At 38.9% G+C, this 26,310-nt stretch overlaps 1 protein-coding gene across 4 annotated transcripts in view; it reads left to right on the top strand.

Annotated features, from left to right (window-relative positions):
- The window catches only part of slc30a9 (solute carrier family 30 member 9), a 152,149-nt gene extending 129,097 nt beyond the window's left edge, over positions 1-23,052 (top strand). For 3 of the 4 annotated variants that reach the window (XM_067988368.1, XM_067988352.1, XM_067988360.1), the window contains 5 exons: positions 2,619-2,726; positions 6,164-6,329; positions 14,515-14,644; positions 18,284-18,397; positions 19,843-23,052. In XM_067988368.1, coding sequence (XP_067844469.1) covers positions 2,619-2,726; positions 6,164-6,329; positions 14,515-14,644; positions 18,284-18,397; positions 19,843-19,887 — 563 coding nt within the window. In that variant the 3' untranslated portion in view covers positions 19,888-23,052. Of the gene's footprint in view, positions 1-2,618; positions 2,727-6,163; positions 6,330-11,835; positions 11,955-14,514; positions 14,646-18,283; positions 18,398-19,842 lie in introns of those variants that run through there. The other variant, XR_010963560.1, reaches the window with a different exon arrangement.
- The last annotated feature ends 3,258 nt before the right edge of the window (positions 23,053-26,310 follow it).

Raw genomic sequence — 26,310 nt, 5'->3', positions numbered from 1 at the left:
AGAATCTTGTATGAAAGAACAATGGGAAAGTCTCTACATAAATACTGTTATGATTTAGTCACACTCCGGATACATTTTTCTTGTCCCCATAGGCAAGCTCACACTCTGATCTGAAATGTGACCTTATGCATAAACTAATCTGGGTGAACAATGAATCCTTTTACCTATGAGGTACACGCTTGAAATATAACAAGTTACCACTATAAGCTTTGGATCTCTCCAACTGTTGGAGTTAACACTCTGACAGATAGTATACTATTGGCCTCAAACTACAAAACGTTTATTAAGAAGTACAATTAAACAGATGCAAGCATAGACCCAGTAGATAGATAAATCACAGCAGTTCACTTAACCTTGAAAATAATGAAACATTTCAAATTTCTGGCCTCTAGTATTATACTTTTACTTTGTACCGATATCTGTGATGTGAAGTTTAACATGAGACCACATGGTGCTGCGGTACAAGAAGAAGGGAATTGCCAAACTGGGAAAAGGTTCAAGTATTTACTTGTCTCTGTTTTGAAATCTAAACTAGGACAAAGGAAGATTGAAAGCTTATCTTTCCCATTTATATAAAGCTGTCAATCAAAAATGGATTTCAGAGGCAATCAGAATCTGCCCAACAGATTTTCCTGATAATGTTCGCATCTGTGAAACAAAGCAAATTTCAGAGAATGATAGGGTTCCCCTGGTTGAATGATCAGCAATAATAATGGTAGCTGTCAGTGATATTGGTTAGGCCATTCAACATACCAGCCATCTTTACAATACAGCGAAATTAAGTCAACAGAGAATTTTCCCACAAGTGGCCACAAAGCTCTCATGCTACAGATTCTTAATAAAGTAATATCAAACATGGTGTATCTAATACAAAAATAGATAAAATTTTGATCTATCACATGCTTTATGTCAAATAATTTCCAACAATACATATAAAACCTTATTTTCATTGGATGCCAAACATGATGTAATTTTCCTATAAATATATTCTACAGTTTGTAGTGAAATCACCATCAAAAACTAAACAAAATAATTTGTGGTTAGTTTGTCAGAATTACAGGGACTGTATTACTCATCACGAGATCTGTGCATAGTTGTATCTGACTCCTTTAACAAGATAGATGAGTCCTTGGGTAATTTCTTTTTCCATTTTTGTTGAGCTATTTAATGCAATATTGCACATTCCATTGATTGATTTAATGAACTTTTCAACATTTGTACTAGTTAAGTGACTTGTTAGCTGCTTGAGAAACACTGAAGTATCAAAGTCTTACAGATTATACTCAACTATACATAATTCTGATCAAACACAATCTAATTCTATTCCACATAATCTGCTTTATAATATGTCATACTTCACTGCTATGCCAGAATAGTTTTTTTGTCTGTGGAAGTGAATTACGCTTTCATTTGATATTACATCATCAAATAGCTAGAAATTTCAAGTGATGCTCTCTGGAAGCAACATTGACTATAATATATGAATCAAATAATTATGTGTGAAGATTGCCTTCCATATTACAACAATGCCAACACTTCACAAAAATCATAATTGGCTGTGGTGCATTAGGATGTCCTAAGGATATGAAAGGTGCTATATAAATGCACGTTTTTTTTTCTGGCCATAATTGTAGTTCATTTCAGTACTGACTCTTAAGTGGGTTTTTTTGTTTTTAATACATGCTTCCAACATTAAAGATCAGTGTTGCATTATCTATTATAAATGTGTGTTATTAATGGCCCAAACTTTCTTTGGAGATTGTACAAGATGTTTTGTATTACATTTAGATTTACTTCCCAGTTATGAACATTTCATTACCGTTATAAACTTGTGATCAGCTACATGCAGTGCACTAGTCATTGGTGTCCACTCTGTTTGCTGGCAAAATAAAACACCCTGATTCAGTAAAATAGCCCCTGAATTCCATTGTGTGCGTGTATGCGTGTGAGTTTTGTAAACTGATATTTGGAAATAGCGATTTTACAGCCAATAAAGCACTTTTGAAGTGTAGTAACTGTTGTAATGTAGGAAATGTGGCAGCCAATTTGTGTACAGCGAGGTCCCACAAACAGCAATGTGATATTGACCAGATAAACTGATTTAGTGATGTAGTTTGAGGAATAAATATTGGCCAGGACACCAGGGAGAACTAACCTGCTCTTCTTTGAAGTAGTACCATGGAATCTTTTATGTCCAGCTGAGAGGGCTCTGTTTAACGTCTCATCTAAGAGATGGCACCTCCAACAGTGCAGCACTCCCTCAGTACTGCACTGGAGTGTCCGCCTAGATTTTGTGCGCAAGTCTCTGGTGTGGGACTTAAACCCCACAACCTTCTGACTCATAGGTGAGAGTGCTACCACTGAGCCATGACTAACATCTGAAATCCACTCTGTTTTGTAATGTTTTATGATGTAATCTGCGCAACTCAGTGAGACTACTGCATGGTAACCGCTTCTAGCTGTCAATTATTCTCCAGAAATTCATTAGCCAGGTAGCCCACTAATGCAATACTCGGATTCTAAAATAAAGCCTCAAAACGTTTTAGCTGACAAGTTCTCGTGGCAACCTGCTCATTGTGCCTCCAGTCCATTAACCTGCAACCATATTTGTTTCCTAGTGATGCATGGTCACGATCCAACCACTAATGTTGTTCTGTTGGAAGATGCAGCTGCTGTAATAGGAGTGTTGTTAGCAGCTAGCTGTATGGGGCTAACTTCTCTTACAGGTAAGACACAATGTTAAAATAATCACTGAATGACCAGTTCATTTATTTCTCATTTTCCCGTCTTATTACATACTTTATGTGACTTGTTCATATACATGTGAACAAGCTGTACTACAGCATAGGAGCTACTTTAAATGGTTTTGAAATGAATGGAGATACCAATATTAATTAGGTTTACACTTAACCATGCAGTGGGTACTTACTATTAAATTTACTACAATAGTAAATCTTGTACTTTTAAAATATATTTTTATATTGTTGTCAAAGGGAGTAACATAAACATAGTAACATAATGTCTTAGATAAGAAAAAGGCATTGGTTCATCTAGCCTCCCTTTCAAAGCTACCTATTAGGTTCCTTACCCGATTTGAGAACTAATATTTCTATTCCCTTCACTAACAGCAATTGTTTTTAATTTTCTTTTCCACCACCCTTACTGGTAATTTGTTCCACAATTCTATTGCCCTGTTACCAAAATGAGTTGCCTCAATTTCCCATTTTCCTTTGACTTTCCCTTAATTTTAAAGGATCCATAGTCCTTGAATTCTTTGCCTATCAGAAGACCTTTCCTGGATCTAATTTCTCCATATCCCTGAAAATTTTAAAGACATCTAATAAGTCCCTCCTCATCATCCTTTTCTCGACATTAGGGTCCCTGGATGGACAATCTTTCCTTATAACCTCTAAGTTCAAGAATCAGCATCATAGCTCCCTCTGGACTCCCCCCAATAACCCTACAACCTTTCTGTAATATGGAGATCAAAACCGAACGTGGTACTCCAGATGTGGTATCTCCAAAGTCAGATACAACTTAGTATCACTTCCTTTGACCTATAAGTAACAATGCTAGCTATATATCCGACATTTTATTTGCTTTTTTGAGAACCTGTGAACACAAAACAAATGGTTTTAATGACCTGTCTGTCAAACTCCCCAGATCTATCTTGCCATTTCCTCAAACATTTTACTGTATTCCACATTTTCAGATCTTCCATGCAATCTCATCACTTAACATTTATCTGTGTTGAATTCCATCTGCAATCTCTGGCCATTAATCTATACTGTTTAGGTCCCTCTAGATTATTGCACATTGGTTGGCTTCATTGCCCAAATTACCATCATCTGCAAACCTAGACATTTTGGACCATATTCCATCCTCTACGTGAATTTAAGAATGAGAAATGACAGCCCCAACACCAACCCCTATGAGACGCTGCAGGTTTAAACTCTGACATCTTGCCTCACAACACCACACTTTCTACCTTTCAAGTGCGCATAAATTCAACCTATTGATTCGTCATCTGTTGCATGGCCACACACCTTTTCAATCAACCTGTCATGTGGGACAGGGTAAGTGTCATCTACCAGACCTGTAATCTCAAAGGAATTCAGTAAATTGACCAGACATAACTTGGTCCTTCTGACACCATGCTGGATCTCCCAAAGCAGACCCTGTCCTTTCAGAAGATCCCTTATGGTATCCCTTGCCAAAGCTTGTTCAAATTCAAGATAAGGAATACAGGTTTAAATTTTAAGGGTTAATCCCTTTCCCCTTTAAAAAGATTGTGTCACATTTGCTACTTTCCATTCCATTTAGGATGCTACTTGATTCCAATGAACTTTGAAAGATATTTGTGAGGGATTTGCAGTCTCTGTGCCAGCACATTTGGTTGGAAGCTGTGAAGCTCGCAACTTATTTAGCCTAAGCTTCCTGATTCTTTCTACAATGTCATATTTGTGATACTGGGGGTTTCCAGTCTAACTGATTTTATTATTGGGGGCAAGGGGGGAGAGGCAACAGTCATAAAATAATTATTTATAATTCCGTCACTTCTCTGTCCTCATACACCACCTATCCACTGCCACTGGTAAATGGTCCTCTGCACCTGTCTCAAAGTAGTAGTACAGAGTATGTTTTATGTATGTTGTGTCATTGGATTTTTACAATTTGATATAATTATAATAATCAGCAACTAAATTACATTTCTACATTTTTGAAGTTTGTGTATAGAAAGTCAAATTAGAGAAACCAAGATCTGAATTTGAAAAAAACGATGTACATTTTTTAAAAAAGCTACTGCAGTATCACTAATTTTAATTCTACAAAAGAAGTATCTGTTGATTCTGCATATTTTCACATCACTAAGTGTCATCTTAAGAATTGAAACAATATAACCTTTTATTTCAGTTTACGTGCAAAGAATATGTTAACATTCGTTACATCTCTTAATACCCAGATTTCAATGTAAGGGTTCACAAAGAGGTTGCTGCTTTTTAAGTGACATTCTCATCCCGCTGTTGTATAAAACAACTTTTTATTAAATGATACAGCAGTACTATATTAAAGTTTTTTGATGAAGAAGATTTCTGATATATACTTCTGGTGAGCTGGAAGTCAGAAAGTTGCCCCTTTAGTGATATGAAATAATGTGGAATTTGACCAGAGATGATAAATTAAGATTTGATTTATTTTTTCATTAAATAGTTTCTAAACAAAAGTTATCCTGGGGATTGATTATGTGAGGAAGGGTCCTTGAGGCTACATTATTTTTCATAGCCTGATCTTGTGCTTTCATCAAATAATATGAGCTAAGTAGTTGTAAATTGAAAGAAGTAATTTTTTTTTTAAAAAAGAGATATAGCTAATTTATAAATCAATATCTGTAGTTTCCATGTTGACATTTTACATTTGATAATTCAAATGTATACTTGTCCCATGTTTTAATGTCTGCACAACCTGTTTTTATGAAGCAGAGCCCGTGCCAACGGATACAGAAAATGCAGTGTGTATAGAATCATAGGTTACAGCACGCAAGGAGACCATTCGGCACATTGAGTCCGTGCTGGCTCTATGCAAGAGCAATCCAGCTAGTCCCACTCCCCCACCCTATCCCTGTAGCCCTGCAAATTTTTTACTTTCAAGTACTTATCCAGTTCCCTTTTGAAAGCCACGATGGAATCTGCCTCCACCACCTCCCCCCCCCTTGGCAGTGCATTCCAGATCATAACCACTCGCTGCGTAAAAAAGATTTTCCTCATGTCACCTTTGGTTCTTTTGCCAATCACCGTAAGTCTTTATCCTCTGGTTCTTGACCCTTCCACCAGTGGGAACAGTTTCTCTCTATCTATTCTGTCTAGACCCTTCATAATTTTAAATATCTCTATCAAATCTCCTCTCAATCTTCTCTGTTCCAAGGAGAACAACCCCAGCTTCTCCAGTCTATCCACATACCTAAAGTTCCTCATCCCTAGAATCATTCTAGTAAATCTTTTCTGCAGTAGGTTTATTGCTTGTGCTTTGATGGCAATAATGGTTGTATAGTTACCTAAAATGTAGAATTTTAATGTTCCTACATATACTTTGTTTAAATGTTTTGTTGTCTGGCACCATAGAGCGGCTTAAGCAGTTGCTCATGTTCTATGTCCTTTTTACTCAGGTAATACCTATTTTGATAGCATTGGCTCTCTTGGCGTTGGAGCACTCTTGAGTATAGTTTCAACATTCTTGATCTACACAAACACTGAGGCTCTGATTGGGAGGTCTATCCAACCAGAAAATGTCCAAAGGCTTACCGAACTTCTGGAGAATGACCCTTCAGTAAGGTAATTGGATGGGAATTTCTGTCATCCATGAGAACTAAGGGAAGCCCAAGTGGCTGCTAAACAGGAATTATTTTGAGGTGGTGAATCCAGTAGGTTGTTCTAGAGCATATAGGGGCAGGTTTTCTTCTGGGGTGCAAAAGATTGCTTGGGTATGTGGCGAAGCCTGCCCTATTTCTATCCATTTAAATTAATGGGTGAGATAAAGGGCAAGGTTTGCTTTGGGCACATGATCCTTTTTGTCCAAATTCCTTCTATGCACTGCACCCAGACATTTCTTTACATCCAACCGTAATTAGAGTTCAATTTGTCATTAATGTTTTGCATGACTGATTATGATTTTTTTTTAAACGGTAGCAGCATAATGAAAGTTCTGGTTCTCAAAAGAATCAGCAAGGAAAATGAAAATATAGACGAAAAGGAGCCAAAAAGTCCTTAACAATGATCTGATACTAAAATAGTGACTCAGATGTAAAAAAGATAATGGGGTTGATAATGCAAAGCTCAGCAATCATGGGCTTGTTCAGTGTGCAATAAAGCACCCCTGAAGCGTGCTCCCTGTCATGCATTAAATTAATTTATGGCCCTGACTTCATGCAAGTTAAGGGCCGTCTCACAATGCAGCTGGAGCTGTTTCCAATGAGTGCTTCAGAAGAGGCCTACATAAGAAATTTCAAATTTTGTTGCTGGTAGCCCTGTCCTATCATGTTAGAATTTTTGCACATTGCATTCCACCACCAATTCATGAAATGGCACTTAAGTCCTCATTGCATTTTTAAAAAATGGTGGTGCTTCAAAAGCAGCCAGCAGCCCTTCACAGGTACCTGACATTCTTTTCTCAAAGCCCTGTGATGCATCCAGTGTGTCACATACAATGCACCAGGAGCACTACAAAAATATTTAAATGAGCTGATTTTACATTATTGTACAACGTCAGCCCACTGAGGAGCAGCAACTCTGCCACAGGACTGCACTAAAGGACTCTAAGGGAATCAAGGGATATGGGGATCGGACGGGAAAGTGGAGTTGAGGCCAAAGATCAGCCATGATCTTATTGAATGGCAGAGCAGGCTCTGGGGGGGGCCGTATGGCCCACTCCTGCTTCTGCTCCTGCTTCTTATGTTTTTATTACCCTCTGCATTACTTAGGTTCATAATTTTGTCTCTATGTCAGAAATTATTGGAGGAGCTGTTTTTGTTTCTAATAGCACTTCATTTGGGTAGGTAATATTGCAGTGCAGGAATACACACACCATCAATTAAGACTGGGCTGTTGGGTAATAGAAACAGGGTGGAATTTGAAACCGACTGTCAATTGGGCAGCAAACAGATGTAGAAGAAAATGCTGCAGGTTAGTCTGACCAGAAGCAGCAGTTCTTTTCTGGTTAGCATGGAACTAATGTAGTAATTTTTTTTGGTATGGCATAAGAATTCATTGCAATAGTTTTACAGAAGTAAAGATCAGGGTTAGATAATGAACTAGTAGACCACTGTATCAACATGCTTTTTGCAATGAAACATGGTTTTGTGACCATGATTCCCCAGACAGTTGGGCTTGATTTTTACATGGAGGTGGTGTGGGGGGGGGATGATATTCGGACTCAAAACTCGGAAGTGAAGTTGGCGGGTTGCAATCTGCAATCGCGACCTTAATGAGGGCAATAGATTTTACTTCCGGGTTTCATGCCCGGCAGCCAGCCTGATTGACAGGTGGAGAACATTGCGGGCCAGGAAGTGATCACATCGCCAGAAGATCAGAGGACATCGGCAGGAGTCGGAGGTATGGAGGGGTCTCAGCCATCGGGGTGGGAGGGGGAGTCAGAGTCGGCCGGTTGCAGAGGTCCGATCACGCCAGGTGAGCTTGTTGGGCCTGAATGAAGCAATCCTGCTCTTCCTGGCCCACAAACAGTGCAATAAAGACACTCACCTCATGGATCAGCCCTTCTCACCTGCTTTCACCTGACGTGAATCAGAAGCGATGGGAAACCCGAACAGGTAAGGATAAATTTGTTTTACATTTCTAATACACAAAATATTAAGTGCCTCAACTATCGTAATGAGGTATATTGCCTCTTCAACTATTGGCCCGCTGGCTTTAAGTGGGGACGGGACTTTGGGGTTTCTGTTACGCACGCGCATCCTAACGTGACTGGGTTAGTGGATGTGGACGTGTGGAGCCGGGATGTGGTCCCGATGAAGAATTCAACTGTTTTTCGTCCCAAGCCCACCCGTTCTTGGAGGTTAAAATTACCCCCCCGATCTTAGCCAGCTTGTGGGGGGAGCGTGGGATACTGCGGCATACTGCTGCACGCTTAGCCATTTGATTACTCATGGCCACAACATGACCAGATATCTGGTGACAGTTTACTTGCCCACCCTCTTAGAGAAGTCTAAAAAGTGTTATAATGAGGGAAAAATAATACGTAGATTATTTATCAAATTAAAATAAACACTGCATTTTTCTGACCTGCCATTCTTAAACAGTCTGGCTATTTGTATCTTATTAGAAATCTTGCATCTGCATGCCCTTCTGTCTGCAAAATCTTACTTCAGTTGTCACATTTTTGGCACACTTTTGTGTCAACTTTTTCATTGCCTCAGTTTTGCATCTCCCAGCTTCTATACAGCAGAGAAACTCCTTTGCTCCAACCAACTCTACTTCTCTCCTCCCAAACTGCCATAGCTTTTGCTGTTTAACTGTAAATAATAATATAAGATCCAAGTATTATATAAAAATAACAACAGAATGTACAGCTTTGAAATGAGAATTGAATTACAGCTTCGCTCCCTGATCCAATTATCCTCCACCATCTAATCCTGTTCCACCTGAAGACTACGCATGGTCTTGACTATGTAGAATATTGACTAGTTTATAATATAATGTCTTGAGGTAGGCATGTCACATGCTAAATCTGAATGTCACGCCATAAATCATCTGTCACACTTCAAATATGTTATAAAGTCATTCTGATTGATTTAACTAACCACTGTCTATTCAGTTAACACTGTAGAGGTAGGAAAGGCCAATCAGGAGCTAGCAACCCCCATAAACATGATCCAGCCCAATGACTGACAACTTTTTCTTTTTCTCCCCGGGGAGGGAGATGGGGCAGAGGTTGAGCAATATTGTTTCCTTTATCTGTTGACTACCTAACAAAATAAAATTCATAAGAAACAAATAAAAACTTAAATAATTTGCAAAACAATCTTTAAACTTAGCCACAACATTTCTCTTGTGCTGTTAAAAATATGGCCACTGTGTTCTACTCTGAGGCATGCCCTCTTACAGTGGTCTGAGGCCTGAGTTTTTCTTCTTTCGTGAAGCTTTTTTGTACACCTTGGCCTTACCTCCCAATATTTTTTAGGCTGTGTGCACGTGACCTTGGTGCCAGCTGTCCAGCAAGTCACTCTACCTTATTTATTGGGAGATTTTGATCTTAAGGCATTGACAGCTTGATGCAGAGATCCAGGAAGTTTGAGACACAGACAGGTGGCTTTTCACAAGGGGTGCGAATGTTACAGAAGGAGGCGTGGAGATGCTATCCGGCCCAGGACAGAGATTCTCTTGCCAGGGTTAATGCTGACCAGGAGGATTGAGAAGCAGTGCTTGTACTGAGTTGTTACCAATGGTGGGTGAGCCAATTCCACTGGAAGAGAATGAAGCAATGGTTACAGGAGGTGGCTGGTGCCAGGCTTTGTTATAGCTGTCACCTGAACTCCAACCGCTGGTGTTGATATGTCCGAATACAGGATGGTATGGCTGAAAGGTCGTGGGAATTCTTTGCTGGTGAGTGCTGCAGCTTTAGTGGTGCTTCTGGAAACTGATGCCAGATTGAAGCCCAGAGCTGCTGCCCCAGTAAGCAGCACTAACTCATGAAGGTGCTGCTAACTGTTCCTGGAGAACCCGGTCCAGTACTCAGCAGTTTCCCCTTGTTCTGCATGGTAGCCAGCTACAACTCCAGCAATCCAACCATAACTTTCTGATTATGAATGATAATCAGGTGGTGCATAACATAGGTCACACAAATAATTATGTAAACTCCTATGTAATGCAGATCGTTCTGGTTTGCCGTATTACAAAGTTCCCTCGTTTAAAAGCTCCCAACTCCAATCCCCTTGAATGCTTCTGAAACCTAGCCCCCTCTCCCCCACTAAGTCTTTTCCACTTCCACGTACCAGTTCACCTAAGTACAGTCTATTTCTCTTAATTCAGTTACATAGTTCGAATTATTTGATAATTCAATTTTCCCACGTTACATCTCCTCCCCTCCCCCCTCCCCTCCTCCCTCCCCTCCTCCCCCCTCCCCTCCCCTCCCCCCTCCCCTCCCCTCCCCTCCCCCCCCCGTCCCCCCCCCCCCCGTCCCCGTCCCCCCCCCCCCCCCCCCGTCCCCGTCCCCCCCCCCCCCCGTCCCCCCCCCCCCGTCCCCGTCCCCCCCCCCCCCCGTCCCCCCCGTCCCCGTCCCCCCCCCCCCCGTCCCCGTCCCCGTCCCCGTCCGCCACCCCCCCGCAGCAGTGTATCCTCCAACTTTCTGAGCAACGTCAATGGAAATCTGCTGGTCTTGTACTGAACTTGAGATATTTAAAATACAGAATTAGCATAGAAGATGTAATACACAGAATTGAAGTTGTCTTGTTAAGGTAGAAATGTAGGCGATTGATTTAGTATTTCAGTAAATAATGTATTTGACATTTTAATTGAAATTGATTAAAATCACCTGAATAGACTTTCACACAGAATTAAATGGCATTAATTTGCATACTGAATGTTTTGTGAGATTACATAAGTTGGAGTTGAGCTGTACTGGTAACATTTCGTTCAACATTAAAGTAATTTTGTGTCTGTTAAAAGTAAATTTTAAAAATTGTAAATTTCAAATTCAGACTTTGTGATTGATTAACTGCAACATGTGATGTATTGAACTGCCACATCCTACAAGCATTGTACTCTTTCTGTTAGGAAAGGAATTTCCTTGCCAGACATTTGATGACCAAGTCATTAAAGCTGCATGACCCCAGAATTGAACTTGCCAACATCACTATTGAACACTGATGATAAAATATTAACTGTGACAATCAGTTGAATACAGTGGATTTGCAGTGTGGATTTTCCAACAAAAATAAACCTTACTGTTAACAGGAACTGATTTTATAAGAAATAAATTTCACTATCAATATTATTTCTGAATCACATATACACTCTAGGAAATTGGTATTGAGCTATTGGTTTTCAAGAAAAGTGACCTGTAAAACAGAGCAGAGCACTAAGAACCAAAAAATCCAGGCAGACATTAGGCAGTTAATAATTACAGACAAGACAACAAGGGTTGTATCACATTAAACCATTAGGCTTACTGGTGTGAAAATAAAAACAAAATATTTTAATGGAATACAAATTAACTTGATAAAAATCATACAGATCAGGAGGGTCCCAGGTTTGATCACTGGTCTCAACTGGGTGTAGCAATTGCCTAGGGAGGGAAAAATATCAACAAGATTTTTCTTTCAAACAGATCCTCCATGTACCACCAGAATAAGAAAAGCATTATGCAGGAAACCACATGACTGGCAATTGGCCCATGACGATTTTGACATCGGCATGTGATAAAGCCAAATGATGTCTGCTCAAAAGGTACCCATACTTCTGTGTGTAGTATAAAACCACTGTGCATTAGAGCTGCAGGCCATTTTTCCTCAGCTGGAACAGCAGTCTTCTGTTTGTGTTCCAACACAGTTCGAAAACCATTTGTTTATTGTGGTTCTTTAATCCTTGTTCTTGTAAGTTATTCAATTTAATATATTTTAGCATTTTATCGGAACAAGAGTAGGCCATTCAGCCCTCAAGCCTGTTCTACTATTCAGTTAGATCATGGTTGATCTGTACCTCAACTCCTTTTACCTGCCTTTGATCCATATCCCTGTCAATCTTAATGTTGAAAATTTCAATTGACCCAGCATCCACAGTCTTTTGGGGGAGATATACTTAATAGTATGGGTGCAGCCCTTGGGGCACTGCTCTCGGAGAATTCACCGATTGACGTGAACTTCCCGATCAAGGCCAAGAACATGAACTGAAGCATGGCACCTAATATACTTTCAGTGATACTTTGAATGTTATTAAAAGTTTTAAGTTTGTTAACTACCTAGCACAGCAGATATCCACCCCAGAGGCTAGATACAGGACAACTGTTACATCCACTCTTTGTCTCAGTTCTGAATTCAAAACAAAGGCATCTTTCATCATTAAGTATAAATATTAATCACAGAAGGGATCAAAGATATCAGACTGGTCTCCCAGAAAACTCTCCAGCCACACACCATCTTTCAGATCAAAGCTTGGCAATGAGAGCATTCTTGCAGAATCCCCCGATGGGCTAACAATCCTAAACAATTAGCTCTGTCTCCTTCTCGCAACTAGTTATTCAATATTAAGTATTGTCCCCTGTGTAGACTTGGCAACTAACCCCATTAAACAGTCCACTTTGACAGAGGTGACTCGTTTGCTTTTTGAAGTAGCTGTCTTGGTACCAGCCAAAGATGCCAAATTCCCTTCAATACTAAGGAACAGAGAGAATCTCTACCGTTGTGTATAGTGCACACTTTTTATAAGTGTCATACTTTTTTTCTTTAAAACTGTTCCATAATGTCAGCTTATCACATTTAATCTTTAATTATATTATTGCTATATTAAGATTTTTTTCAGCATCATAGAGCATAAACAGGGCTGATACAGGATGACTGGAATTTCCAGGGATCTGCTCATAGCCCAAGATTTGAATATAGAATTAGTTTAGGACCATACCCTCATTTAGGTAATACAAAACAAGTGGTAAGTGCTTTGTGCTTCACAGCCACGTGTAATATTTGTTTTACATATAAAGCAGAAGTATGGTAGCTTCAGCAATTATCAATGCAGCGTTCCAATGACGATGAGTTCAATGGAGCCAGTTTTAAAGGGGCAGCCGGCAACTTCAACTTTTATAGTGGGGCAATTTTTGGCATGGTATGGCAACAATTTTGAGGCAGAAACAGCAGCTTCCACTGAAATTCCAGTCTTCCCTTACCGTGCACAAATTCAGCCCCCTATTTTACATGAACGCCAAATCCAAGGCAATTATTGAGTTTGACTCTTCTCCACCAGATTCAAATGATCTGAACCCAGAAAGTGTCTCCAATGCATTCATATCTTTGGTGATCTGATTATGTGTACAAGATAGTGGCAGCGTGGGTGCGATTAAAGTTGCATGTACAATGTAGTGAATGTAAATGCAAGCATATACAGTTCAGAAGAAATGGGGAAGATGCTGAGAATAGGTGTTAAATAGGGCTCACAGACTTAGGTCTCTATGAAATGGAGCTAGTCCAAATTCTTTCTGTTTTATTAAGTCCAGTTTGTCAGTCATAACGTCTTTTAGATATTCAGGCTTCTCGGCAATGGAGAACAACCCAGAGTTGCCTTTCACCATATAAGAAACATAAGAAATAGGAATAGGAGTAGGCCATACAGCCCCTCGAGCCTGCTCCACCATTCAGTAAGATCATGGCTGATCTTCGATCTCAACTCCACTGCCTGATCCCCATATCCCTTGATTCCCGTAGAGTCCAAAAATCTATCTATCTCAGCCTTGAATATACTCAACGACTGAGCATCCACAGCCTTCTGGGGTAGAGAATTCCAAAGATTCACAACCCTCTAAGTAAAGAAATTCCTTCTCATCTCAGTCTTTAATGGACGACCCCTTATCCTGCGACTATGCCCCCTAGTTCTAGGCTCTCCAGTCAGGGGAAACTACCTCTCAGCATCTACCCTGTCAAGCCCCCTCAGAATTTATATGTTTCAATGAGATCACCTCTCATTCTTCTAAACTCCAGAGAGTATAGGCCTATTCTATTCAATCTCCCCTCATAGGACGAACCTCTCATCCCAGGAATCAATCTAATGCTGGAAGTACCTAGCCTCCGCTCAACGTCTCATCCATGCAACCCAGCCAACATCAGGAACTCTGAAGGATTGAGTGCAAATCCACATCAACACTTTATGGTCAAATGCATTGTTTCCCTTGCATGACCAACTGCAGTGTTAAATTATGTTTATCGTATTTGTTTTTTTTTACTTTCCCACTAAAAAAAAGTATTTTTGTATTCTGTAAAATATTTATTTTAAATATTAATGACACATTTAATCTCACCAGGGCTGTGCATGATGTAAAGGCCACTGACATGGGTATGAGTACAGTACGATTTAAAGCAGAAGTCGATTTTGATGGAAGGATAGTGACGAGATCTTACCTGGAGAAGCAAGACATTGACGTGATCTTAAATGTATGTAACACTGTCAGTAAAACACTGACTGGATTTTTGCCATTCTGCTATCATGCATAAAATTGCAATATCTGCTAGAGTTCAAAAATTAGAAGGGGAGGATGTTTTAGTCTCACTATTAACGTTGCCTTAAGCAAGAATATAAATGATTACTTATCCCAGAGTGGTAAAATGAATTTAAGTTTACTTCTGACACATATTCATGACGCCTTTAGTTTTTGGAGCACTGGGGAAGAACAGCCACACATAATGCTGAATGTTAATGCCGCTTCTTTTCACTGGTTGCACATCTTCCAGAAAGCATGTAAAATGGATCATAGAATGTTACAAATTAATGGCACAGAAGGAGGCCATTTGGCCCATCGTGTCTGTGCTGGTCGAAAAAGAGCTATCCAGCCTAATCCCACTTTCCAATGCTTGGTCCATAGCCTTGTAGGTTACGGCACTTCAAGTGCATATCCAAGTACTTTTTAAATGCAATGAGAATTTCTGCCTCCACCACCCTTTCAGGCAGTGAGTTTCAGCTCCCTTCAGTCTCCTCTATTCCAAAGAAAACAACCCCAGCCTATCCAATCTTTCCTCATAGCTAAAATCCTCCAGTCCTGGCAACATCCTCGTAAATCTCCTCTTTACCCTCTCTAGTGCAATCACATCTTTACTGTAATGTGGTGACCAGAACTGTACCCAGTTTTCTAGCTGTGGCCTAACTAGTGTTTTGTACAGTTCTAGTATAATCTCCCTGCTCTTATATTCTATGCCTTGGCTAATGAAGGAAAGTATCCTGTATGTCTTCTTAACCATCTTATCTACCTCCCCTGCTACCTTCAGGGATCTGTGGACATGCACTCCAAAGTCCCTCTGTTCCTCTACACTTCTCGGTATCCTCCCATTTATTGTGTATTCCCTTGCCTTGTTTGCCCTCTCCAAATGCATTACCTCACACTTCTCCAGATTGAACTCCATTTGCCACTTTACTGCCCACCTGACCAGTCCATTGATATCTTACTGCAGTCTACAGCTTTCTTCCTCACTATCAATCACATGACCAACTTTTGTATCATCTGCAAATTTCTTAATCATGCCCCCTACATTTAAGTCTAAATCATTGAAATCATCCATGTGGAACCCCACTGGAAAGAACCTTCCAGTCACAAAAACACCAGTCAACCATTACTCTTTGCTTCCTGCCACTGAGCTAATTTTGGATCCAACTTGCCATTTTAACCTTGGATCCCAAGGGCTTTTTCTTTTCCGACCAGTCAAGACCAGGGGTCTAGGTTTTGCAGAAAAAATTGTGGATTATAGTGCTATGTTTTGTGGGTGACTTGCAGGTGGTGTTGAGCTGATGTTAGATGAAGAAGCGCAATAAAGAAGTTCATGTCCTCTCCATGATTCTGTGTCACTTCTAATGGGTGGATCAAAATCTGATGATTTCCCATGCTGCTAAATATTGTTACTGTCATAATGTAAGAACAGAATCTCGGCCAGGTTTTTCTAATTTACTGGCACAAACTGTTAAAATATCCAGAAAATAACAGGCTGCAACTGTTAATTTATTTTTGGGCCATATATATTTGAAGTGACTGTTTGTTTGAATTTTAAAATTTGATATTGGATTAAGAACAAAAATCTTTTCAATGTAGTTTGGATGTATTGTAGAGTCTGGGCTATAAATTGCAATTAGTGTATCTATTTTATTGCTGTTTGGGCAGAGGTCCTGTGAAGTCGTCACTTAATTTTGCATTTCAATTTGTTACATTTCCATTGACTTCATTTTTATTTATTATCTTGAAAGGTCATCTGTTCTAGTACGTATCTGTTGGAACTTCTCTTCGGCTCAGCCCTAAAAAGCTTCCAAACTAGTGAATACAGTTCCATATCCTTTCCTCAGCTAAGACTTAGCATGTACATTTGACATCAGGTGAAGAAAGTCCTCATCCCTGCCAAAGTATCTCCACACCAGACACGTTCCTGCTGAATGGCACAGGCTGCAGACCTGCTCCCAGCTCTCTGCCAATTTCACTCTATAGTTGGAACACAAGAAATATCTGAAGTTGCTCTTTTTTCACAATGCTTAGCAACACCTCAGTACCTTTCCACTACATAAGTCACTGCACTTCAAAGCTTTAGAATGTTACTGAGAAACACAATAAGACACTATGTAAAGGCAAGTCTTTGTTCGCACGACAACAATTTCAAAAACTTGGCATTTGGCAAAATGTCAATGCAAACTTGTACTATATTACACTGTTGTAACTAATGGCAGATACAATGTGCTGCCCGTTGTGTTGAATCTGCCCATTTTGGAAATTAACTTTTAATATTTTTTTTTAAAAGTGCTGGCATATAGTGACATTTGGCAGAATAATCCATTAGAACTGATCTGATAGTTCCAACTGGATTATGTGGGGTGTTCCTTATTTCCTGTGATTCTTGGAACTGGACGAATAGTCAAGCAAAGAAGGTCACCCTCACTCACGGTAGTTTTGTTAATCAAAAATAATTATTCAATAATGTAATTTCTACAAGCATTCGTGAAACAAAATCAAACCATACATATGACTTTCCTCTATAAAATCCCAATATACTTAATAATTTGCAACATAATTATATAATGATTTAACAATTCATACACACATCAAACAAATCATTAATACATATACAACCTTAAACCAAGGATTTTGCTCATCGAGGCCTGAGTGTATGTCAGCTCTTCAGTCCACGAGGTCCTCCTCTTCTTCCGTGATGTTCGACTGCAGTGTGCGTTCCTTGTGACTGCCGTGAAGAGGTTGTTCTTTCTCAAAGTCGTCTTTTTATATTGTTTTTACCAGTAGGACGTAGGATTGGGGAGGGTCATTCTTTTTGTCCAATCGCTCCCTGTTGCTATGCCTCAATCGTTAACATACCTTAATGATTGACAGTTTAGGCTTTGATCATGTGACAGGAGACCCTTTGATGTAGAAAAGACCATGTGCTCGAATCATGGAACATAAAAGGCCCCTTTACTGTCTCTGTTTATGGCCTTTCATGTAGAGATAGTCCCTTTCGTTTCTGTGCACAGACATTCTTAATGGTCCTGATGTCTCCAATTTTGATTGCTTCAATGGCTTCAAATCCCTTCCTTATACCATTTGACCATATGCTGGATGCAATACTATTTGATGTTTTACAAATCCCAGTTCTTTGAATAGATTACCAGATAGGAGTGAGAGGCCCATGCTTTTTTCACACCTATCATTGCTTTCCTGATCCGAAGCCTTTGATGTATGTCCTTGTTGCCTTTTCTTACATTAACCCCTGCTGTGTTAAACAGTTTGTGTTTCCAAAAGCCTGTGTGTTTTAAAAACCTGACAACCCTGTAAGCTCAATATTATCCATCTAACTTATTTATTTCATAATCTAGATATCTATCCGCAGTACAATGTCTTCGATCCCGAAACTCATACTTCTGCAATGCCATCAGCGTCACTGAGGCAGCAACAGGATTTGCAAGAACACAGTTTACTATATTACTGTGTTTACAGGTTTTCAAATCCCTTTGTTTAAAAGGGACATAATTAACCCTTTCCTTCAAATGTCTTTTGTTAAAGGGGTTTTGAACCCCCACAACCTTAAACTTTTCTCCCCTTTGTTCTGCAGGAAATTCAGCAGGTAAAGACTCCTGAGGACTTAGAAGCATTTATGCTGAAACATGGAGAGAATATCATTGACACACTAGGAGCTGAGGTTGACCGGCTAGAGGTTGCACTCAAGGTAGATATCTGTTTTCCGCTGTACTATCTATTTGAGCTAAATATATATGTCTTTTGTAAATGCTTATCTGCTTTATTTTTATTCCTAACATTGCCAGCCATATTTGGCACTGCAAGAACTAATGAAAAAAGTGAACATTGTACATTAATGCATTTCTATGTTTTTAGGGCAAATCTGGAACAAGGGATCCAAGCAACATGACTAGAGTATAGAAGTAATTTTTCAAGCTGTTGCAGAGTCTGTAACTTGCCAGTATTAGCACCCCTCCCCCCCCCCCCCACCCACCCCCCAAAAAAAGTGTTGTCTGTGCACATATGAAACAGCATATGCTAACATTTTAGGTTTCCTATCCTTTTAAAGCTGGAAGGCTTGTGACTAGGTTTAATTCCTGCCATTGTGGCAACTAATATCAATATCAATGATTTGGATGAGGGAACTAAATGTAATATTTCCAAGATTGCAGACGACACAAAGCTGGGGTGGAATGTGAGCTGTGAGGAGGTTGCAAAGAGGCTCCAATGTGATTTAGATAAGTTGGGTGAGTGGACAAGAACATGGCAGATGCAGTATAACGTGGATAAATGGTTATCCACTTTGGTTGTAAAGACAGAAAGGCAGATTATTATTTGAATGGTGATAGATTGGGAAAAGGGGTGGTGCAATGAGACCTGGGTGTCCTTGTACACCATTCGCTGAAAACAAGCATTCAGGTGCAGCAAGCAGTTAGGAAGGCGAATGGTATGTTGGCCTTCATTGCAAGAGGATTTGAATATAGGAGCAGGGATGTCTTACTGCAGTTATACAGGGCCTTGGTGAGACCACATCTGGAGTATTGTGTGCAGCTTTATCTGAGGAAGAATGTCCTTGCCATGGAGGGAATTCAACAAAGGTTTACCAGACTGATTCCTGGGGTGGCAGGACTGACGTATGAGGAGAGATTGGGTCAAATAGGCCTATATTCACTAGAGTTTAGAAGAATGAGAGGTGATCTTATCGAAACATATAAAATTCTAACAGGACTAGACAGACTAGATGCAGGGAGGATGTTCCCGATGGCTGGGAGTCCAGAACCGGGGTCTCAGGCTACAGGGTATGCCATTTAGAACTGAGATGAGGAGAAATTTCTTCACTCAGAGGGTGGTGAACCTGTGGAATTCTCTACCACAGAAGGCAGTGGAGGCCAAGTCACTAGATGTATTCAAGAAGGTGATAGATATATTTCTTAATGCTAAAGGGATCAAGGGATATGGGGAGAAAGCGGGAACAGGGTACTGAGTTAGACGATCAGCCCATGATCATTTTGAATGGCGGAGCAGGCCCGAAGGGCCGAATGACCTGCTCTTGCTCCTGTTTTCTATGTTTCTGTGTAACTATTTTGTGAAAGTGTTTTGTTTTAAAGAAAAAACAAAATGTAGCTGATCAATAAATACTATTTTTGTTTCCAGCAAAAATATCCAGATGTGCGTCATGTGGACTTAGAAATCTTATAATTGCTATGGACCATGAAGATGCCAGGAATATCTATTGAAGAACACTGCAAAATACAGAGATAAATAGAACTTGTAGCCATTATTGCAATGCCTGTCGTGGTCATTATAAGCTATTAGCATCACATGTTCCTCTAAATGTTGTATTTTAAGGTATGCACAGTACAGTTATATAAAATTGACAGAGTTGCAGTGCTACGGAGTGATCTCTTGTGTTATGGTTAAAGAACATGGTTAAAGAAATGGTTCTAATATTGCTCATTAGTAGCACAACTATTTTGAATTCATAGAATGCTATTCATCAGAATGCCTGTCGTAATGGGAGAATAGGCAGCTTTGCCACCTGTTTGTAAATTGGGGTAATTGCCTGACTTTCTATTGAAACAATTTAGTTGATTTTGTTGGCTTATGCAAGTTGTGTAATCTAAAATTGCTCAGATTCAAACTGTACACCATTCTGTTTCATAATGTTCAGCATTGAAATAATGTTAGCTGAAAGGGTAAAAGCTAACTGCAAATAAAACCTTTTTATTTATGGGTCCATTGAATTTACTGGTACAATAAGTATTCAGACCAAAATTGTGTGGGACTATCATTTTAAAAAAAATCAAGTATTTTAATATAGATGCACATGTAAGATTTTATTTTGAAGACTGGAAGGACATTTTAGAAAGAGTGAGGAAAGGGATTTTTTTATTATTTAACTTTAAAATGTTAGTATTCCTACCAAATGGGAGTGGATAATTTTTTCTGATTTTGACTATTCATTTATCAAATGGTAAGATCCTGCCTGGAGAACTCACTAAATGTAAAATCAGAAACCCACAGAAGTTGACTTTCTGTTACTTTATGAAATAATGATCGAACCAAAGTGTATTTTATATAGCAATAGTTCATGTGGGAAATTTCACAATGCTTTACAGGAGGAGCTGCAATTTGCCCCTTTGTCCGTATATACTTTTATTTGGTGTTTTTTCATCCTCCCACCAAAATAAGTGTATTTTTTATTGACAGCTATCAGGACATGGAAAGCAAAAGACCAGGTATTTAAATTAGAAATTACAAGTGTACTGTTTACATGGAAAACATGAGAGTTGAAATTATGTAATTTGTGTACTCATCTATATGAAGTTAGACATTCTTTGTCATTTGAATCTTCAGTGATATTATTATATATGTATATAATAGTTTATGAAATAGAAAAATAACTGGATTACAATGCAGCTTACACAAGAATTGTCCTTGTTTTCCTTGCAAAACATGTGAGGTAGGGCTGTTAGAACTAAAGCTGCTGAGAATGTCTTGAAATAGTGTCCTCTTCTGTTTCCTTAACCTCCATTGTTAAGAAATAAAATATACTAGGGAACTAGTTGGTGCAGTGATTTGCTAAACCCTATTGCTTCTGAGACCTGGCTGATGGAGTAAAAGTCTCCCCTCTCTGCTAGTTGTAAAAGAGTCCTACGTAAAAAGATTTGGATAGTTTCTAATGGATCATGCCTACAACTTAAACTGCATGCATGTAACTGATTGCTTAGTTTAATCATTTACTAATTTATCTCATCCTCTCAAGAGATGAAGTCCAGACTGAAGGTTTTTTGGGGAGGAAGCTACCTACAAAATGCAAACGTCTTATTAATACATTTATCTATCTAGGCTGGTGCATCTTTTATCTTTCCTCTCTTACAGTACTCTTTAGCGTGTTTAATGTGGAATTTTCAATGATAGATTATAAAAGTACACCTGTTTGTAAAATATTAATTTATTTAAGGGTACTGATAGTGAATCCTTTGCCTTTTCATACAGTTTGATTTTTTTAATGATAAATGTAGTTATTCCTCCACTCCCTTTGTTTTTTTTAATTAAATTGTATTTTCAATACGCATTACCAAATTTGGTTTTGGTTTAGGATTCAAAGGTGCTAATTGTTATAAATAAATAATTTAAGCCAAAGGATCCTTGTCTGAAAACCTTTTTTGAAGAAACTGACTCAAAATATTGGAGGGTCCTCTATTAAGAAGAAAAGATTTGCTGCTGGCTTTTCTTGAGTTTCTGTTTTGTTTACTTTTAACATAATCCAACCTAATTGAAAGTCTTACACAGGTCATTAGGGTAGATGGTGTAGGAAGTGCAAATGGGGTTATGTTTCAGGTTAAGGCACATTGTTGAGGCAATTCATAGGCTGCTGTATCCTATATGTAACTATGGGTGCATTTACACTATAACTCTAGTATAGGTATCGTGTAACTGCAGCCTAAACTCGCCCTGATACCAGAACAAAATGGCACAGGACTCCATGAATGAGGGAATCTTACTCCACTTCACTTCAAAGGCCTACACATCCAATTTATAATCCACAAGTTTACCATCGATGCAAAGCCGAAACCACTTTGCACAGATATTAAACCTGCCATGTGAATGCATTGTTACACTGTATTTAACTTGGAATGCTTGATACCTGAGAGTATTCCCTGGAAATTATTGCTCAATTTGAACACACAATTCACAGAAAAATGAATAAATTCTTGACAGCAAATTCTCCAGCAACTTCAACATCAAGGCTTAAAAAATTAAGTTGTTATTTTCAGTCAGGAAATGGGTTCATAATTCTGCATCTATTCAAACTGCAAAGCAATTTCCCCATAATGGTAACATTCCATCCAGCTACTGTCAGATGTAATGGACATTGCAATATTATGTTTTATTTTCAACTTGTTTCTAATGGCAGAGTTTTGTCAAAGACAGAGATTTTATTGGATTTGGCAGGATGTTTTGCACACCATGTAACAGAAACAAAATAATCTGGGTTTTTTTTTAGACTCATATTTAGACCAGATTGAAAACTAAATGTTCTGACTTGATAGATAGCTATTGGAAATGTCAATGGCTGGGAAATACCTGGAGCTGCTCCCGCTCTGCTGGCATTACTTTGTGGCAGAAACCCTGCATTTCCGGCGAAGTAACCCTGGCACAGCAAGAACAGCTCCGAGGAATTTCTTGGGCAATGTTTTATTTTCTAATCTCTCTCTAATAAGATCTAATCAACTATTTAAAAAAAACTGTTCTCCAAGAGTGGATTTAATTATGTTAAAATGGATAGCTATGTATTTAACTACATATTGTATATGCAGTCTAAAAAAGTAATTAAAACCTGAGATATTGTGAACTTATTATGACTCTCAAGGCTTTTACATTTTTTTTAAAATTAAGCATTGGTCAACCAAGCACAGAGTTTTATATTTTCTACAAAGTCTAACCTCTTCCATCCTGCTGCTTCCCCAACACCTGTGTAATCTGTATTTTAATATTGTGTTCCATCTGAATCTCTCTCTAATCCTGCATAAAGTGGACAAGTTGGGATGCAACAGATTACATATGTAAACACATGGATAGAGACAGTGTGGAAGGGAGCGTTTCAAATTTCTAGGACACTGGGACAAGTTCTGGATTGGGGTAAAGTTTCACCTAAACGGGACTGGTACCAATACACAAACTTCACCTAAAGCAGAGTGGAACAGTGTCCTCGCAGAAAGGGTAAATAGGACAGTGGGGGAAGATTTAAACTAGTATGGTGGAGATAGGGGTAAACAAAAAATACCAGAAAGAGAGGAAATGAATCATGACAATAGCAGAAAATCAAAGAAGAGTACTTTGAGGGGTAGGTTTAAATGTCTATACAAATGTAAGGAATGTTGGGAATAAAGTACTGAAGTTCAACCTATATGCAACTAACAGGATTATTGACATGATTGGCATCTCAAATGTGGCTGATGGCTGAGAATCATGAAAAGCTGGAGCAAAGAGGGTATAGTTTTACAAGGGCAGAGTTGGCAGAGAGAGGCAGAGTTGCTTTATTGACCTGGAGTGAGATAACAGCTACAGAAAGGGTTGGATATAGCCGCAGGAAAGGATAAAGATTAAAAAATATAAATAGAACTGAGTAATAAGTGGTAAATTATTAATTAATAACTGCTATAGACAACTAGCCAAGGCAAATGGGTAGAAGGGCAGCTGTTTACAAATGAGGAGGACTGTGTAGCATTGTGCTGCACTAATAATGAGGGAATTTCAGCAATGCACAGGTTGAATGAACAGATCAGAATTGAACTGAAGGAGAAGTTTCAGAATACAAACCAACTCACTAAGGCAGTCAAGGATTTGATCCCCTCACATTGGAGGCAGGCTATTAGAACAGAATCTACTCTTGGTGGGAGAGAGTTCCACACTTCTACCACCTTTGTGTGAAGAAATGTTTCCCAACTTCTCTCCTGAATGGCCTGGCTCTGATTTTAAGGTTATCTCTCCTTGTCCTAGACTCCTTCACTAGTGGAAAAAGTTTCTATCTACCCTATCAATTCCTTTCAAAATCCTAAAAACCTTAATCAAATCACCCCTTAACCTTCTGTATTCTGGGGAATACAAGCCTAGTTTATGTAATCTCTCCTCCTCATCTAACCCTTGGAGCCCTGGTAACATTCTGGTGAATCTGCGCTGCACTCCTTCCAAGGCCAATATATCTTTTCTAAGGTGCAGTGCCCAGAACTGTACACAGTACTCGAGATGTGGTCTAAACAGGGCTTTGTATAGCTGTAGCCAAACTTCCATTTATAGTCTAGCTCTCTAGTTATAAAGGCTAACATTGTTAGTCTTTTTGATTTTTTTTATATACCTGACTACTACATTTTAGTGATCTGTGTACATAGACCCCTAAATTTCTTTGGACCTCCACTGTTCCTAACTTTTCACCATTTAAAAAAATCTCGGAACTATTCTTTTTTGGTCGAAAATGGATGACCTCACACTTGCTGTCTTTGAAATCCATCTGCCACAGTTTTGCCCAATCACTTAATCTATCAATGTATCTTTGTAATTTTATGCTCCCGTCTACACTACTTACTATGCCACCAATCTTTGTGTCATCGGCAAACTTGGATATATGACTATTGTGTTATCTAAGTCATTAATAAATATAGTGAATAGTTGCAGCCCCAGTACAGACCCTTGTGGGACACCGCTAGTCACTTCCTTCCAATTCAAGTATGTGCCCATTATCCCTACTCTCTTCTACCACCTAACCAATCGCCTAACCAGGTCAATAATTTGCCTTCAATTTCATGAGCTTTAATTTTAGCTAACAGTCTCATATATGGAGCCTTATCAAATGCCTTTTGGAAGTCCATATAAACTACATCCATAGACAGTCCCCTGTCTACTACTTTAGTTACTTCCTCAAAAAATTCAGTTAGGTTCGTTAGACATGACCTGCCCTTCACAAATCCATGTTCGCTCTCGATAATCAACCCAAATTTCTCTAAGTGCTCAGTCACTCTGTCCTTAATTATAGATTCCAATAACTTCCCCATAACAGATGTTAGACTAACAGTCTATAATTTCCTGGTTTCTCTCACCTTAAATAATGGAGTTACATTTGCAATTTTCCAATCTAAAGGGACAATTCCTGAATCGAGAGTTTTGGAAGATTATGGCTAAAGCATCTGCAATTTCCTCACCTACTTCCTTTAAAACCCTGGGGTGGAAATCATCAGGCCTTGGAGATTTGTCAGTTTATAGTGCCATTATTTTTTCTAATACTTGTTTACGTTAACTTTAGTGAGCCAGCAATCATTGTGGTATTAGATTTGATATTGTCAAAGCCAAGAAATTTAGGAATAAAGAGTCTTGGGCAGTATTAATTGGGAAAGCATATGTGAAAATAGAACAGAAGGATTCTAGTGTGCATCTAAGATTATTATACAGGGTGAGGAAAGAAAGTGATTTTTTTTAAAAAACCTAGACCAAGAGATTAGAAGGAACCTAAAACAAGCAAAACTTCTTTAAACGATAAAAGGCATCAAAAATAGCAATTCTTGCAAAAAGTAACAGGATAATTAAGAAAATTCTTAGAAAAAGAGAAAAATAGACACATCAGAAGATAATTACATGTGATTAGCCTAACATCCATAGTGGGGAAAATGCTTGAGGGCTTTCTATAGGGTGACATAAATGAACATTTGAAGAGCTCAGTGTCATAGAAAGCAGTCAGCATGTGTTTTTTTTTTAGAAGTAATATGTCATGGCGTACAAATACACCGGAATTGTATCAGGAAGTAGCTAAACTAATAGATAAGACAATGCAGTTGATGTAGTTTACTTGAATTTTCAAAAAGTGACACAGTTCCTCATATCCAGCTCATAAGGAGACTTGAGGCTTATAGAATAATTGACAAATTCATGAGATAAATTGAGAATTAACTTAGCAACAGAAGACAGAGGAAGATGATAAATGGAAAAATGCTCCGCCTGCGAAAAGGTGTTTCCCAATGATCTGTTCTGGGACCTCTGCTATTTTAAATATTTGTAATAGGGTTTCTGTGGTAGAATATTTGCTGATGAGAGTTATGTGGGCAGGTAACAAATAGAAAGGAGCTA

Source organism: Heptranchias perlo, chromosome 1, assembly GCF_035084215.1.
Source record: "Heptranchias perlo isolate sHepPer1 chromosome 1, sHepPer1.hap1, whole genome shotgun sequence".
Lineage (NCBI taxonomy): Eukaryota > Metazoa > Chordata > Chondrichthyes > Hexanchiformes > Hexanchidae > Heptranchias > Heptranchias perlo.
This window is presented reverse-complemented; position numbering and strand designations above follow the sequence as displayed.